The 13,129-nt window shown below is 42.8% G+C and overlaps 2 protein-coding genes across 2 annotated transcripts in view; one reads left to right on the top strand and one right to left on the bottom strand. All coding sequences in view use genetic code 11, as the record gives it.

Moving 5' to 3' along the window:
- Nucleotides 1–1,418: 1,418 nt before the first annotated feature.
- Nucleotides 1,419–2,586, top strand: EGR_01678 (hypothetical protein; the record flags this gene model as incomplete). Its single annotated transcript, XM_024490927.1, has 2 exons — nucleotides 1,419–1,628; nucleotides 1,675–2,586. 2 exons carry the CDS (start codon nucleotides 1,419–1,421, stop codon nucleotides 2,584–2,586), a joined length of 1,122 nt encoding a protein of 373 aa, XP_024354792.1.
- A 411-nt stretch (nucleotides 2,587–2,997) lies between these two features.
- EGR_01677 (Heat shock protein) overlaps nucleotides 2,998–13,129 on the bottom strand; it is a gene marked incomplete at both ends in the record, with an annotated part of 13,361 nt that continues 3,229 nt past the window's right edge. The window contains 16 exons of the mRNA XM_024490926.1: nucleotides 2,998–3,264; nucleotides 3,855–4,202; nucleotides 4,656–4,874; nucleotides 5,175–5,468; nucleotides 5,544–5,717; nucleotides 5,865–6,059; nucleotides 6,198–6,479; nucleotides 6,689–7,015; nucleotides 7,186–7,426; nucleotides 7,735–7,774; nucleotides 9,019–9,091; nucleotides 9,578–9,787; nucleotides 10,483–10,884; nucleotides 11,074–11,278; nucleotides 11,685–11,948; nucleotides 12,568–12,920. Coding sequence (XP_024354791.1) covers nucleotides 2,998–3,264; nucleotides 3,855–4,202; nucleotides 4,656–4,874; nucleotides 5,175–5,468; nucleotides 5,544–5,717; nucleotides 5,865–6,059; nucleotides 6,198–6,479; nucleotides 6,689–7,015; nucleotides 7,186–7,426; nucleotides 7,735–7,774; nucleotides 9,019–9,091; nucleotides 9,578–9,787; nucleotides 10,483–10,884; nucleotides 11,074–11,278; nucleotides 11,685–11,948; nucleotides 12,568–12,920 — 3,894 coding nt within the window. The remainder of the gene's footprint in view (nucleotides 3,265–3,854; nucleotides 4,203–4,655; nucleotides 4,875–5,174; nucleotides 5,469–5,543; nucleotides 5,718–5,864; nucleotides 6,060–6,197; nucleotides 6,480–6,688; nucleotides 7,016–7,185; nucleotides 7,427–7,734; nucleotides 7,775–9,018; nucleotides 9,092–9,577; nucleotides 9,788–10,482; nucleotides 10,885–11,073; nucleotides 11,279–11,684; nucleotides 11,949–12,567; nucleotides 12,921–13,129) is intronic.

The following is a 13,129-nucleotide window of genomic DNA, read 5'->3' as shown; positions in this document are numbered from 1 at the left end:
GTATATTCATATGAATATAGAATATTTCACGGAAGCTGCCAAAGTATCTTTTAATGACTCAAGACACCGGAACGGTCGCTTCTGTTTTCTTTATCCAGTAAATTTGCCAACACGAAAATTCAGAACCCGCGCGTAGCGATCCTAATTCTAATTTGAAGAGTTTACTCTTTGCTCTGCTAAGTAAAACTTTGTAGAACCAAAAGGGAAAGCAATGGGTGAATAAAAAAGTGAATCTGAATTGATATTTAAAACGCTGTAGGAAATTTTATTCTAAACTTTGTTTTGGTTTAACTGTTAACTACAAAGACGTCTAACCTGAAACCCTTGTCCCAATTACTATAAGTGGGATTTATATGTCCATTAGTTTCTCGGATCTTATCAAGGCCAGCAAATGGACAGTCAATGGACAAAACCTGTAGAGATTCGCACTTTGATAGGACCATCCAAGGATTTTACTAAGGATAACTAATGCTGCCTTGAATGTAATACAGGTATCGGTATTTCCTTGCCACATCTAAAGTCTACAATCCATATATCTGTGGCATTTAATGAAATTACCAACTGGTATTCTAGCGTTTAGTTGCTAGGTTTTAGACTGTACAAACACTTATGCATATCGTCTTTTGAATGAAAGATAATAAAAATCGCAGCCGGTTTACCGTACACCGAGGAGAATCTACTTCGTGATTGACAATGGGTGATTGTAATACTTATGTTATTTTAACGCTTCTTTTCAAAGAGGAGGTGGGCTACAATCAAGTCTCGTGACTGAGGCGTCAAAGTCAAGTAAGATGGAGGGAGCTTCTGAGTCCGCACCCCTAAACTTGTCCTATTTTCCCTAATCTACTTATCCGAATAAAGATGTCGAAGTTGTATGAACTTGGGTGTACTAAGAGTACGAGGATCAGGAAAGAGAAAGGTCTGTGAGGCTCGCCTTACAGTAACAGCTTTTGAAAGAGAAGATAAATTTAGTGTTTCCATCGGACCTGTAATCTTCTGCTAAATACCATTTAATCACGATGTAACATATCTTCCTCTAACCAGTCTTCCCGACCCAAGGGTATACAATCGGAGTCAAAGTCAAAATATTGGAAGCCTTGGCTCATGCGCACTAGGTTTATGTTTAATGGAAACGCTTGAGAATGGCAAATGCGGTACACGTGTTTAAAAAATATTATCCCTTGCAAATTTTTGCTATGCTGATGATTTTTCTAGCGCTTTTTGATGAGTAAATACTAGTTATAAATGCTTTGTGAATTACAAGAAAATAATCGTGTCGTTTGTTTTATTCTATCAAGCCTGCTCATTGTATGCTGCCGAGGTGCGGGTTTCTCGTGCGTTCGCTCTTGATCGTTCGGTTGTCATTAGATCTACTTTAACGGAAACTAGGGCGGTTAAACATGTATAACGTACACAAAATGCTAACTCTAGACTCGAATCCTTTGATTCGATTGGAGAAGCGACTGGCCGCATTGAAGCATACTCATAACGCCGGACTTACTCGTAGCGCCTTTTTGACTGAAAATAACTTTAATGTTAATCGTCAGTTGATGGAAAGTCTGATTTTACGACTACATTCCGTTGATCCAAAATCAAAGAAAAGTAAGCGTGTTGCCAATCGTGTGAAGGTAGGGTCACCTAAGGTACGGTAATATTTCTCTCTATCTGCTTTAGAGAATGCGTCCTATGTCCGTGAAACCACAGGAACTCTTTAATCCGCATTACCCTGGTTACACTGGGTTCCAATCAAAATTGCATGCCGTCAAAAGACTGCACTCCTCTGAGTACTGTGATAGCTCTGACACTACATTTTTGAAAGATTTGAAGGAATTGCCACCTCTTCATCCATCAGAAGTGGAGACCGTTTTGCGTAAAAAAGATATGAGCACGCGTAATCACCCTCAAAAAGGAGAACCAATATTTCCCCCACCTCCAGATCCTTCTTGCACCATTTCTGCTAGAGGTGTAGCAACGTCCGCCGGCAAAACAAGTACTTCAAATGCGCAGCGTATTCGTAAAGGTTCACAGTCATTTAACTCAACAGGGCCTTCTCCAGATAAGTACGCGATACCAACAACTTCATGCGTTCCTAACTGTGGTCGAAGTATGCGTTCCGATGGACTCTTGTCATCTCTTCCCGCTGCTTCATACCCTCATGTGGATTTGCGCGCTAAATATGATCCTGATTTTTATCATAACGCGTCTTCAAGCTACGATCAATTTGGATTGGCTGGATTTTCAAACGATTATGCTGGTTTCAATTCATATAATCGGATTCCCAGTTACGCTTCCTGGGTATCATTGGGGAAGTATGATCACAATATGTCTGATCGTATTGCTCAAAGCTCGGCGTCCATATCACCTCCTGATATCGCACCCAGCTACAGGAACTATCCGGCTACCGTGGGGCCTGAAAATCCTTCTGGATTCACGACGAATTTGCCCTTTAATCAACCCTTCCAAAATGAGGATTTCATGCACGGTATGCCTTCCTACCCCCCATCAATCGACCCGCAGCAGTCGGCATATGAGATGAATTTCTCGTCTTACAATTACCCCCCACCAAATACCACGTCTTACTTGTGATTACACTTTATTATTTAGCGCCGCTTTGAATGATCTGGGTTGTTTAATGATTTTTAACTCATCGCTTTTTGCTATTAATGGGTTAGTCTATTTTATGAGGCATAAACTGAAATATTTCTTAGTTTGAATAAATGGAAAAAGTCTAACTGAACTGTGCACTGGTAAGAAAGTCCATGAGCGAGTCGTACGTGCTGTATCTTTACCACGCGGATGATCCTAACCAGGGCACAACTCGAAAGCTCAGTTTCGTCGGTGTTGCCACCGGGGAAAACGAAGGTTATGGAGGTTTTTTGTCTTGCTTTAATTGGGATGCAGAATTTGTGATAAGGTTCGATGGCTTCCTATCCAGTGCACTTGGTAGCGGTAGGGGGCATGTGGTGTTCCATGATCCGAATATCACCAAGACAACCATTATGGTGCAATGATCATGGTGAGATGGTCCAATGTGGTAGTTCCCACGTTATGGACGCCATTGTACCAAGCAAGCATAGGTTTAATGCCCGGAAGACCTGAATTAATGAAGGTTTCAAAGATAATACGAACGGCCCCCTCAACGATGGAAGTCAAAGGTGGCGTTTCTATCAGTGTTTTATCCGCTGTGGAACCTGGTCTGCTAGTCGTCTCGCTGATAACATGAAGTTCCGCATAAAAATGAGTGGATTTGGGGTGATTTTTCTTCTGTCAATGGAGTGAACATTGTCATTTACACTTAATAGCATACAATTTCTTTTATGAGCCAACGCCATGTGAGACTGAGACAAGAAGGAGGGAGGAAGCAGTCAGTCTCCACAGAACGCTCCATAGTCGCATGTACACCTCACGCATGAAACTAGCAGCACTGTCACCACTGCTCGCACCTCCCTGCACTGCATGCAGTGCGCCCTCAAGGCAAATAACTTGATGCTAATTGCCGCGCCTTCCCATAGCCGACGGCGACAGACAACCAAGTCGCGAGGCACCGGCCTTTAAGTCCGATAGACAATCGATCGCTTACAAGTCTACCAGAAAATCGGTGCCCCTTCTAAGTAAAGACGTATCACACATTACAGGCATCATTCAAACAATTTTCCTCAAAGAATGAAATGGAATTTATTACAAATCTTGCGGTTATGGATAAGACATGGATAATATGAAAGGACATACGAATGATGTTATTCACTAGATATTACATTCGACAAAATGAAATATGTTTCAAAGTCGGCATGATTAGATTTTAAGGCAACAGCAAATGGGACTATGCACACACCGAGAGACAGTGGTATCTAGACCTGCTTCTTGACAGCCCTCTCAGAAAGGATAGTGAGCAGTTGTGAGCTGCGGGCAGCCATCTCGCGAGCTTCTTCAAGGAGGCCAGCGTGGGCCAGGCCGGCGTCGAGGAGATAGTCGACGAGGGCGGTGGCAAGGATGCCATCCTCTGCGTGCTCCTGGGCGGAGACCACGAGATGGGCGAGGTAGCGTACCAGCGGGTGGCGTGGATTCAGCTCCAGCACCGGCTCCATCACCCGAAACTTCTCTGATGCTGGTCGACCCGCCAGCGCGGTGCGCAGAAGATGACGCATCGCACCCGCCTCACGGATTTGTACACAGCAGGGATGCTGCGAGAGCCGTCGCGTCACCTTCAAACACACATACGATACCATTCATGCCTCTCGATCAACGGCAATGTATATGCAAACAAAAACCATGTGATAAACACTGCTGGGGAGCTGAAACTACACAAGGACAAGCATAATGTCAGACGAGGAACGTCCTGTGACGTATTACTGCAAATTTAATCTACTGCATCATCCTTTATACGCTGAACCTCCTTGTTATCCAGAAATCTTGTCTAAATCCATGATAAAAACCAGCAAATACCTACGCCTCATGAGCGCACCTTGGAGGGGCCTGGTGCGACCTTTACTGAAGTGAAGATACTGAAACAAAGGGAATTATGAGAGGTCCGGTAAAAAGCCTGTGGATGCCATTAAGTTCTATTTCGATTTTGTAGGATCTGCAAACATGAATATCTGACCCGTATCACTAGGTATGGATATGTTAAAAATGGTGATAAGGGCGGAAAAACTCACTTTGACTTTCTTGATCTTAGATCCGAGCGTTTCCTCGGCCCATTTCGAGAGGATATTTACCTCCTCCTGGGAGAGACAGTCGCCCTCAATTTCCTCCACAGCCTCAGTATCTGAGGCGTCCTCAGCAAGAACCTTCTCAATTGAGCGCAAATTCTTCCGATCGTATTGCCCCATATTTACCAGAACTAATTCGTCGTAGGGCTCATAGAGAAACAACACCTAAAGTGTTAAGTATGGGCGAACGGTACTATTGATAAAAAATGCATCACAATCGGTGTCCTCCTAAAGGTAGCGAAACGCACCCCTTCTGATGCTAGCTGCATCCGAACAGTGGATTATCGTGCATAAGGCTCGAAACAAGATACGATTTAGTTGCATACTAAAATAACTGATTCAAATGGCTTCAACGAATAATTAAAGTGCGCTATAGTAAATCAATCGGCTGTAAGAATTAGGGAATATGCAAAAGCAGTGAGAAAAACATTTAAACTAAACGACCGCGCAAATGTAAATTTCCACCTCAATTTCACCCTTTTTCTTTTTGATGGCTTCAAAGTATGGAGAGGCTTCGGCTAGGTCTCTATTAGGGGCTGAGAGAAAGTAAATGTTCCTCTCTCCAGCACGCATTCGAGAGCCGTATTCGTCAAAGCTGGTCCTCTGGCCCGCAGGCAAGGCAGAGCTTTCAAAGCGAAGGAGTTTGGCAATCTCCTCACGGGTGTACTGATCAGGCTCAGTAACGATTCCCTCTTTCAGGTAGAGACCAAAATCGTTGAGGAAATCTAGGAAATTCTTTGCATCGTGTTTCGACTCGTTCTAAAGTGCATCAAAACAAGCCTACTTATTGATTGACAGTAAAATTCACACTGACCTGTTTTACAGTCGACACACCTCAAGGAAACGAAGAACTCGGGAAGTTAGTATGCGATTAACTTTGCGAATAAGGCCATGATCCTGAAGCAACTCACGACTTAGGTTGAGAGGAATGTCTTCACTGTCGACAACACCGCGGACGAAACGCAACCATCTGGGTAGTAAACTCTCGGTTTTGTTTGTAATAAGAATCTACGAAATAGATTTTAAAAACTAAATCTGTCGACCCATAAAGATAGCTATGATTTCAGTTTAGTATTTCAAACATCATAAGCCCTCGTTTAAAAACTCTGAGAACGAGAGCAATAGAGATCTATGTAGTATGAAAATGTCACAAACCTTCCGACTGTAGAGGGACAGTGAGCTACCCCCTTCCTTGGCAGCTTCAAAGATGCTCGGTTTTACAGTTGGAACAAACAAAAGTGCGCGCAAATTAATGGGCGAATCGGCTTTGAACGTGATTCGATACCTTGGCGAATCATAGCTAGTACTGGTAATAAATTGATAAAACGATGTGTATTCCTCTTCGGATACCTACAAGGAATAAAGCTTAGTGATGTAAAGCAAGAAAATAACCGGGGAATCACCCAGCTACAATAGAGTGAATTATTTTGAACAATAGAGTAGTGCCAGAGCATGTGTAATGCGTCACAATATCCCGCCATAATTCACCTTCGAAGGATCCTTCGCCCAGAGCGGCTCAACAACGTTAATCTGCTTTCCATTAAGGAAAACAGGTACACCAATGAAGGTACTATACTTCTGGATGACAAATTTGATTGTTGATTCCCTTGCGAACTCAGCAGAGTCTTCCTTTAGCCGAAGGATAACTTTAGTTCCCGGAGTAACTCCTTCAGAGTCGTAAATTGTGTAGATGCCTCCCGTCCCATTTGAAATCCATCTGTGACCCTTTCTGCCATTTTCTTCGACCTGACTCATGGATTGGACCTCAACCTAACAAATAAGATCACAATTAATTGGAGATATAAATTTGACGCGAAATAAGACGATAGCAACCAGTATCAAACGGGGTTTTGTAACTTCGGAGTGGATTTATGCAAGGTATTATTTAATAACTAGCAACATATTACGGCAAGGCACGACGCTCCCACGATCAACAACTGCTACGATACAATCTTGCTGCAGCGGTGAATAAAACTCACTTCATCAGCCACCATAAATGCGGCGTAGAAGCCGACACCAAACTGACCAATTATGTTGGTCCAGTCATCACCAGACACATTACTTTGTTTCAGCTGAGCGACATATTCTCTGGATCCAGATTTGGCGATTGTGCCCAGATTTTTCTCCATTTCATCTGCAGTCATACCGACCCCATTATCAAATATCGTGAATGTCCGCTTATTCTCGTCCGTTGTTATGTGGATTTCCAGAGGGCCTTCGGGACCTCTCACACTACCCGAGGTTTGCAAAAAGCGTAGTCGCTCCACCGCGTCACTAGCATTCGATATCAGCTCGCGCACAAAGATCTAAAGCGCATATTATTAACAGCGGGAGTCAAAAAAGTCAGGCATAGAGGTGATCAGTTTTGCCAAGTTCCCATCTCAAAATCACAACTGATAGACTGAACAAGTCAAAAGCCTACAATATTTGATATTTAAATTTTTATTAAAAATTAGAAAAAAAAATATATTCTTACTTCTTTATCTGAGTATAGTGATTTCGCGACAATATCTAGTAGTTTGCTGGTGTCTGCTTGAAACTTTTTTACTTTTCCTTCATGCTGTGATAAGCCGGGGAACGCCGATGCTGTAGAGAAATAACGTGATCGCAGGGAAACACTTTGAATGTGAATGGGCCTCCGTGTCGCTACATATCTAAGAACAAATTGATGTCGATCAAGTACAGGACGTCTAGCAGCCCAGCGACAAAGCGACGTACTAAAGGCTAAAAACAACAAATCAGGAATAGGTTACTTTGCAAATTGCACCCAACACATCATTCTCACAACAGAATAACTGCTTTAGAAATGCGCTTAAGAATCGTTGTACAAAACTGGGTAAATACAAACAATACCCCCAACGGTTTCGACATTTCCAGATATTATATTAGATCATCCAGTAATTTTGTAGCATACTTGGGCTGATAAAGGCTGAAAACCACGCCACGAAAACAGGCTCTAAATCCTAAAATTGCTTTGCATTATCTCTAGTGCATTACACTTTTGATTAAAAGCAAAAAGGCACACCCATAATCCGCAAGCATACGACTGCCAACCGTTTGACGCGCTGAAAAACAAGACATTCTAAACACTGACTTTATATGTTATGAGCATCAAACAGTTAATATTCTACTGTTTCCTAGATTCCGGTGCTTGCTTCTTTATGAATTGTTGTGCACCTATGATTAGGATATGTTAACTAGAAAAATCAGAGAAGCATATGAGAACAGTTGCAATGCCAACAGCCCAATTCACGCCCGATATGTGCCAGCTCTTGATTATTACTTACACTGTCCATACCTTTTGAAACAAATTAAGAGAGAACAGTTAGGTTCACATCCTACATTTACTAAACATTCTGTATCATTTACCGAAATGAATCAAGATCACTACCAGCTGGAAATTCGACTGGAATCCGCTGTTCATCTATCCAATGCAGTTTTGTTAGGAGACCACTTCGGATCGGTGCCATTGTATCCTCGCGGGTGTTCTAGCCTACACTCCACGGTAGTGCTTATCAGGCCCCAGTATCGTGTCTTCTTTCATCTTCTGGGAAGCATCGGGGTGCTACACTCCTACAAGCTTGAGGTGACAGCCCACCTAGCTCTCATTATATATCCAAATGCACGGCTTTATCCACGCGAGCCTGACTCATTACAAGCACTGCGACAGCATTCATGTTCCCCAAAAAGTACGGCTCGTGTCCGTCAAGCTGCATAAGCAACTAGACGTCGTCACACTATAGAGGCCATTGTTGTCCTTGCCTTTGTAAACCACCTTATCAAATTACCCTCTTTTCAACGCTAATCACTGAGGCGTTGCGGCATTTGGGTGGGTTCCTCTATGGACTATTGGGAATTTAGCATATTCCAAGATCGCAGTTCATGGAGAAAATTGCCACTCCCCATGGCAGTAGCTTGTTAAGCAGGTACCTTGCGTTCGCGCTAACTTCATCGCAATATTTCACTGTAAATGGCACCACTTTGTACTACAGGTTAGTCAAATTAATACACGAAAACCAAAAGCTACATGTTGATCTCCCATCGACTTCGATTTCACCCCCGCATTTTAATCAGTTTATTCAGTTTTGCAAGACAATTTTGTTCTTTTGTAATAACTCATCGCTGAGAAAATTACTCCATGAATTGCTATCCCCACCGAGTAAATGAGTTGAAGGAAAAAAGTCGGTTATGAGAACCCAAGAGATAACACTGCGGTCAGTATTCAAGAGGATCCAAATAATACCTGAAGATGCTTAGTAATATTCTAGGTAGCTAAACAAAATGAACAGGCGCAATGCATCCGGCTCACCAAGTGTTGCGGTGTGCAAATTAACCAGTAATGGGATATAGCCCCCGTCCTCTTTGCCTTTGTCTTTTACTGCCTGACACATATTGATAAATCCTGGTAACCAAAGGATGTCTGTGTCACTGCCACCCAATTATTCCAGCTAGTAAACATTGGTAGAAAGAAAACTCGAGCGTATACAATGAAGTCATTGGATCTTGTCACCACTTAACAGGTAGAAAGGGAAAGTGGGATATTGACTTTGTCTGCCCAAGCTCAAATAGAAAACTTTAATCACCACTGTGAGGTTACTATGCAGGTCACGCACCTACCTGCACCATTTGTATGAAAAATCTCCCAATCCAAGAAAGGGAGATTTTTAGAACATGCTGCCAACGAAGCTAACAAAAATGACCATTTTAAACTATCATCCATGCGTCGTAAATGCAGCATGGGTAGTAGATCGAACGAAAAATGACGACCTAGCAAACTTACAACTCAAATGATCTATAAAAATGCGCCATTCACGTCAATATACAGCAGGTGGCATGAATTACGCAGCATCAACTTCAAACGCTTGTACCATTTTCGGAGGCCAGTCATGTTCGACGGCAACCACATCAAGAGCGAGCAAGTCCACCGGACAGTTCAGGAGAGAGGAGAGACTGGGTCGCGTTCGACCTAAGTCCCCGTGCACTAGCTCCTTCACGTAGGTGCCAGCTTCACAGCAAAGCTCCAACAAGAAGAGTTCCTCCTTTGGGTGTACATCTGCCTGGGCGGCGAACTCACTCAGCTGTGGAAAAAGGTAACAAAAGCGCCGTACTTGAATAAATTGCAATGATTGAGGGGATGCCTCTTGAAGGCATAGAAGTAAACCGTCGTTTTGATTTTAAAATAGAGGCAGCATGAGCAAATGCTTTGATCAGAAGTAGGATCAGAAGTGAATACAAGAAGAAAGTGAACGAATGAATAGAGGAATAAAGAGGAGAATAGATACCAGATAAATACTATGGATAAATAAAATATGCGCTGAATACTAAAGAGTGGCCTTAGAATTGAGGCTTATGGCATTGCTTACCAGAGGAAAAATAGCAAATGTCCTAAATTGGTTTTAAAAGCCAAACTCTGCAGCTCACACTACAGACTTTTGTAGAACCAAACATTAAAAGATAGACGACCAACTGAAAATAGTGCTCCTAAATCAATGCAAAACCCTTTTTCATTTTGTGAAGGAGTGTTAATACACTTTCATAAGTGAGAGAGAACTTTCGATTAAGGAATATTCAAGATTACCGCTCAAATGCTTCTTGTTTGTCCTATTAATGCTAATATAATAGGAAAAGGCCAGCATATACAATGATTCAATTTCCAAAATGTGTCTTCATTATAAATTAAATTGCCCAGAGGAAGCAAATTGTTGAGATTTTCCTCTGATAGCGCGGATTGTAGTTATCTGAAAAACAGACCACGGTGAGTAATTTAAACAACAGCTCGTCCACTTGCCAAAAAAGGTGCCTTTTCTCGAAGCACATTGCTAGCGAAGTCGGCCAGACGGAACCAGATGATGTCCCGTGTCCGGGACATCAGAGAACGTCGATGGAGAACTCGGACTGGAGTTAACTGGTTGATAGTGAATCGACCAAAGGAGAGGTAGGCGACATCACAACCGAGATCGGGCTGGTATGTAGCTTCCGTCGGCGGCCACTGCAGCGCTGACGGTGACGCTGCAACACCGGTGCCATGTGATAGCGCACTCAGCCGTGAATCAAGCAGGCGAACTCGCGTAGTTGTGAGACCACCCTGAGGACACCAGCAGAGAGCGCGGTAACGTTTCTGCTTTTCAATCTTACCGCCCTTCAAGGAGGCATTCACAGATGCGACGCTGACAACCTGCCAACAGTGAAAGCGTACAACACTGATTGCTCGTCTACCCTAATCTCAAAGACCGTCAAGCGCACTTCTATGTCTCAACTACATAAAATTTATCATGTTACCACCTCATCTCTATGACACTCAAAAATATACACAATGGCCCTAACTGATCTACTCGTATCAAATTTTATCACGGTGAAAACTCACCTGTAGATCACGAACGAAGACCCGATCACCAGTAGAATTGTTGATAGTACTGGCGAGCCAGGAAAGGTCATTGGCACAGTCGTACCCAGCCTTTGCGTCATTTTCCTGTTTACCACGCAGTGATGAATGTGCCCTAAGCATCGAACCCAGTGTTTTATTGTAGGAATTCAATTCGAGCGCAAATGGTCGACCGAGGCCTAAGCACCTAGGATAAAAAGGATGCATGCGAAATTATTTAGGGTGTGCATACAAACCACACATCATTATCGAAACAGGATTGTAAATGGCAGAATGAAATACACCAGTTTAACTGGTAAATGCTACAAAACGAATCCAATCATAAAAGGGGATGGCATCAAATCCGTACTATTACATCTAATTATGTGAACGTAAGCTTTTTGGAGAGTAATTTATGCCAAGGTATCAGCTCAGTAACAAATAAGGTGCTTTAATAGGCACCTGACGACGAAAACTTTTAACTATTTAAACATTTTATCCATTATTTGCAAGCGGGGTGAGAAAGTGGATACTGTGTCTTAGTGGCGCATTGGCTACTGGAGTAGAGACAGGTTAAACTACAAATAGTAGAACTATAAAAACGCCACTGATACCTTACGTCAATATCCTCACGTCCAGAACTGACAAAAGTGAAGGTGGTGCGAGGCCCAAAGGCGTCAACGACCGGAGCAGCAATCAGTTCCTCCACCGAGGAGTCCAGTTTACGTTCTCCATCGATGAACCATGGGGTTTGAGGCAGGATACGGCTCAACTTTACATAACGTCCTGCAATTACGAGCGGCGCTGGGCGGTACATCGTCACGGAAGACAGTTGAACCAGGGGGAATCTGCTACCTTCCACTTTCTGTGTTTCCAAGCTTTAGTAATAAAAGTTTGCATGATGACAACTATGTTTCAATACAATCCTGAGTTGACCAATGACCATATACACGATACACGGAGGTGTGCTGGATTTAAGAAAATATGGAAAATGTATTCATTAACGATTGATCTTGCATTTCAACAACCAACAGAAGAATATAATAAGGGGAATAAATGAAACGCCACGAATGTAGGCTCCTTTTGGAAATATAGGCAGAGATAGATTTACCATAGAAGCAAATGCAATCAGAATGTATCTGGGCAATTCCTTAAAGCTCAAAAAAGAGAAACCAAAGTCAACAATTGTTCCTCCAGGATAAATTCCTCAAAAAAGGCATCTAAGTGGAGCATTATCAAGAGGGAAAATAATGCTTATATTTTCGCAATTTGGAGTTATAAGGCGCAAGCATACTAAGCAGCGTTGGCGTTCAGTATAGACCCGGAATCAAAATGTTAGGTGCCAGAAGAAATTAATAGCATTTTCAACACCGTTTAAATTATAGGGACACAAATAATATAGCACTTGTAGGATACATAAAGGGGTCTGCAGGATCTCTAGTGCGCGGACCTCTTTAGTCTCAAGTGATTGATTACAAGTCTCCAGTGGGGACCTACTTTAGCACTTCTTCCAGAAAGATTTTGTCAGGAAGAAGGTCGAGCAGTTTCTTCAGGGAGGTACGAGACACTTGAGTAGTAGGAACGGTAGTCTCATCATCAGTAGCTCGTCGACGCTGCTTACCAAAGCGTCTGCACGTCCCACTACTGCCCGGCGAGTAGAAGCTCCAGGCGTGTGGATCGCAGTGCTGCTTTACGGCGGTCATGAGGTGCGATATGTCAGAGTTGCCCATCATATAATCGTCTGGCAGATCAAAGGTGAGAAGAAGATCCACCTGCTCGGTGGCTGCATCGAACCAGGTAGGAGGGGATTTCAAATTGGAGAATAGTGGTGGTAGAGAAATCTGCTCCTCCTGAACGTGATTAAAGCGGGTGATTTTGACTTGGTAAGTGAATGCGTTAAGCTGGCAACAATCATGCAACGCCGATTATATTAGGGTCCGTGACCGGTTTGTTCTTGGGTTATTCAATGAATTTTCTAGTGGTAAATCAGCAATTGTACCACAATGCTAAATAAACGGACGTATTTTTTACGATTGCTGCATATATATGGCTATACGTG

The sequence above is a fragment of the Echinococcus granulosus genome, assembly GCF_000524195.1.
Source record: "Echinococcus granulosus chromosome Unknown EG_S00006, whole genome shotgun sequence".
In the NCBI taxonomy this organism is placed as follows: domain Eukaryota; kingdom Metazoa; phylum Platyhelminthes; class Cestoda; order Cyclophyllidea; family Taeniidae; genus Echinococcus; species Echinococcus granulosus.
The sequence above is the reverse complement of the archived record's forward strand: the minus strand, read 5'-3'. Positions and strand labels throughout refer to the sequence as shown.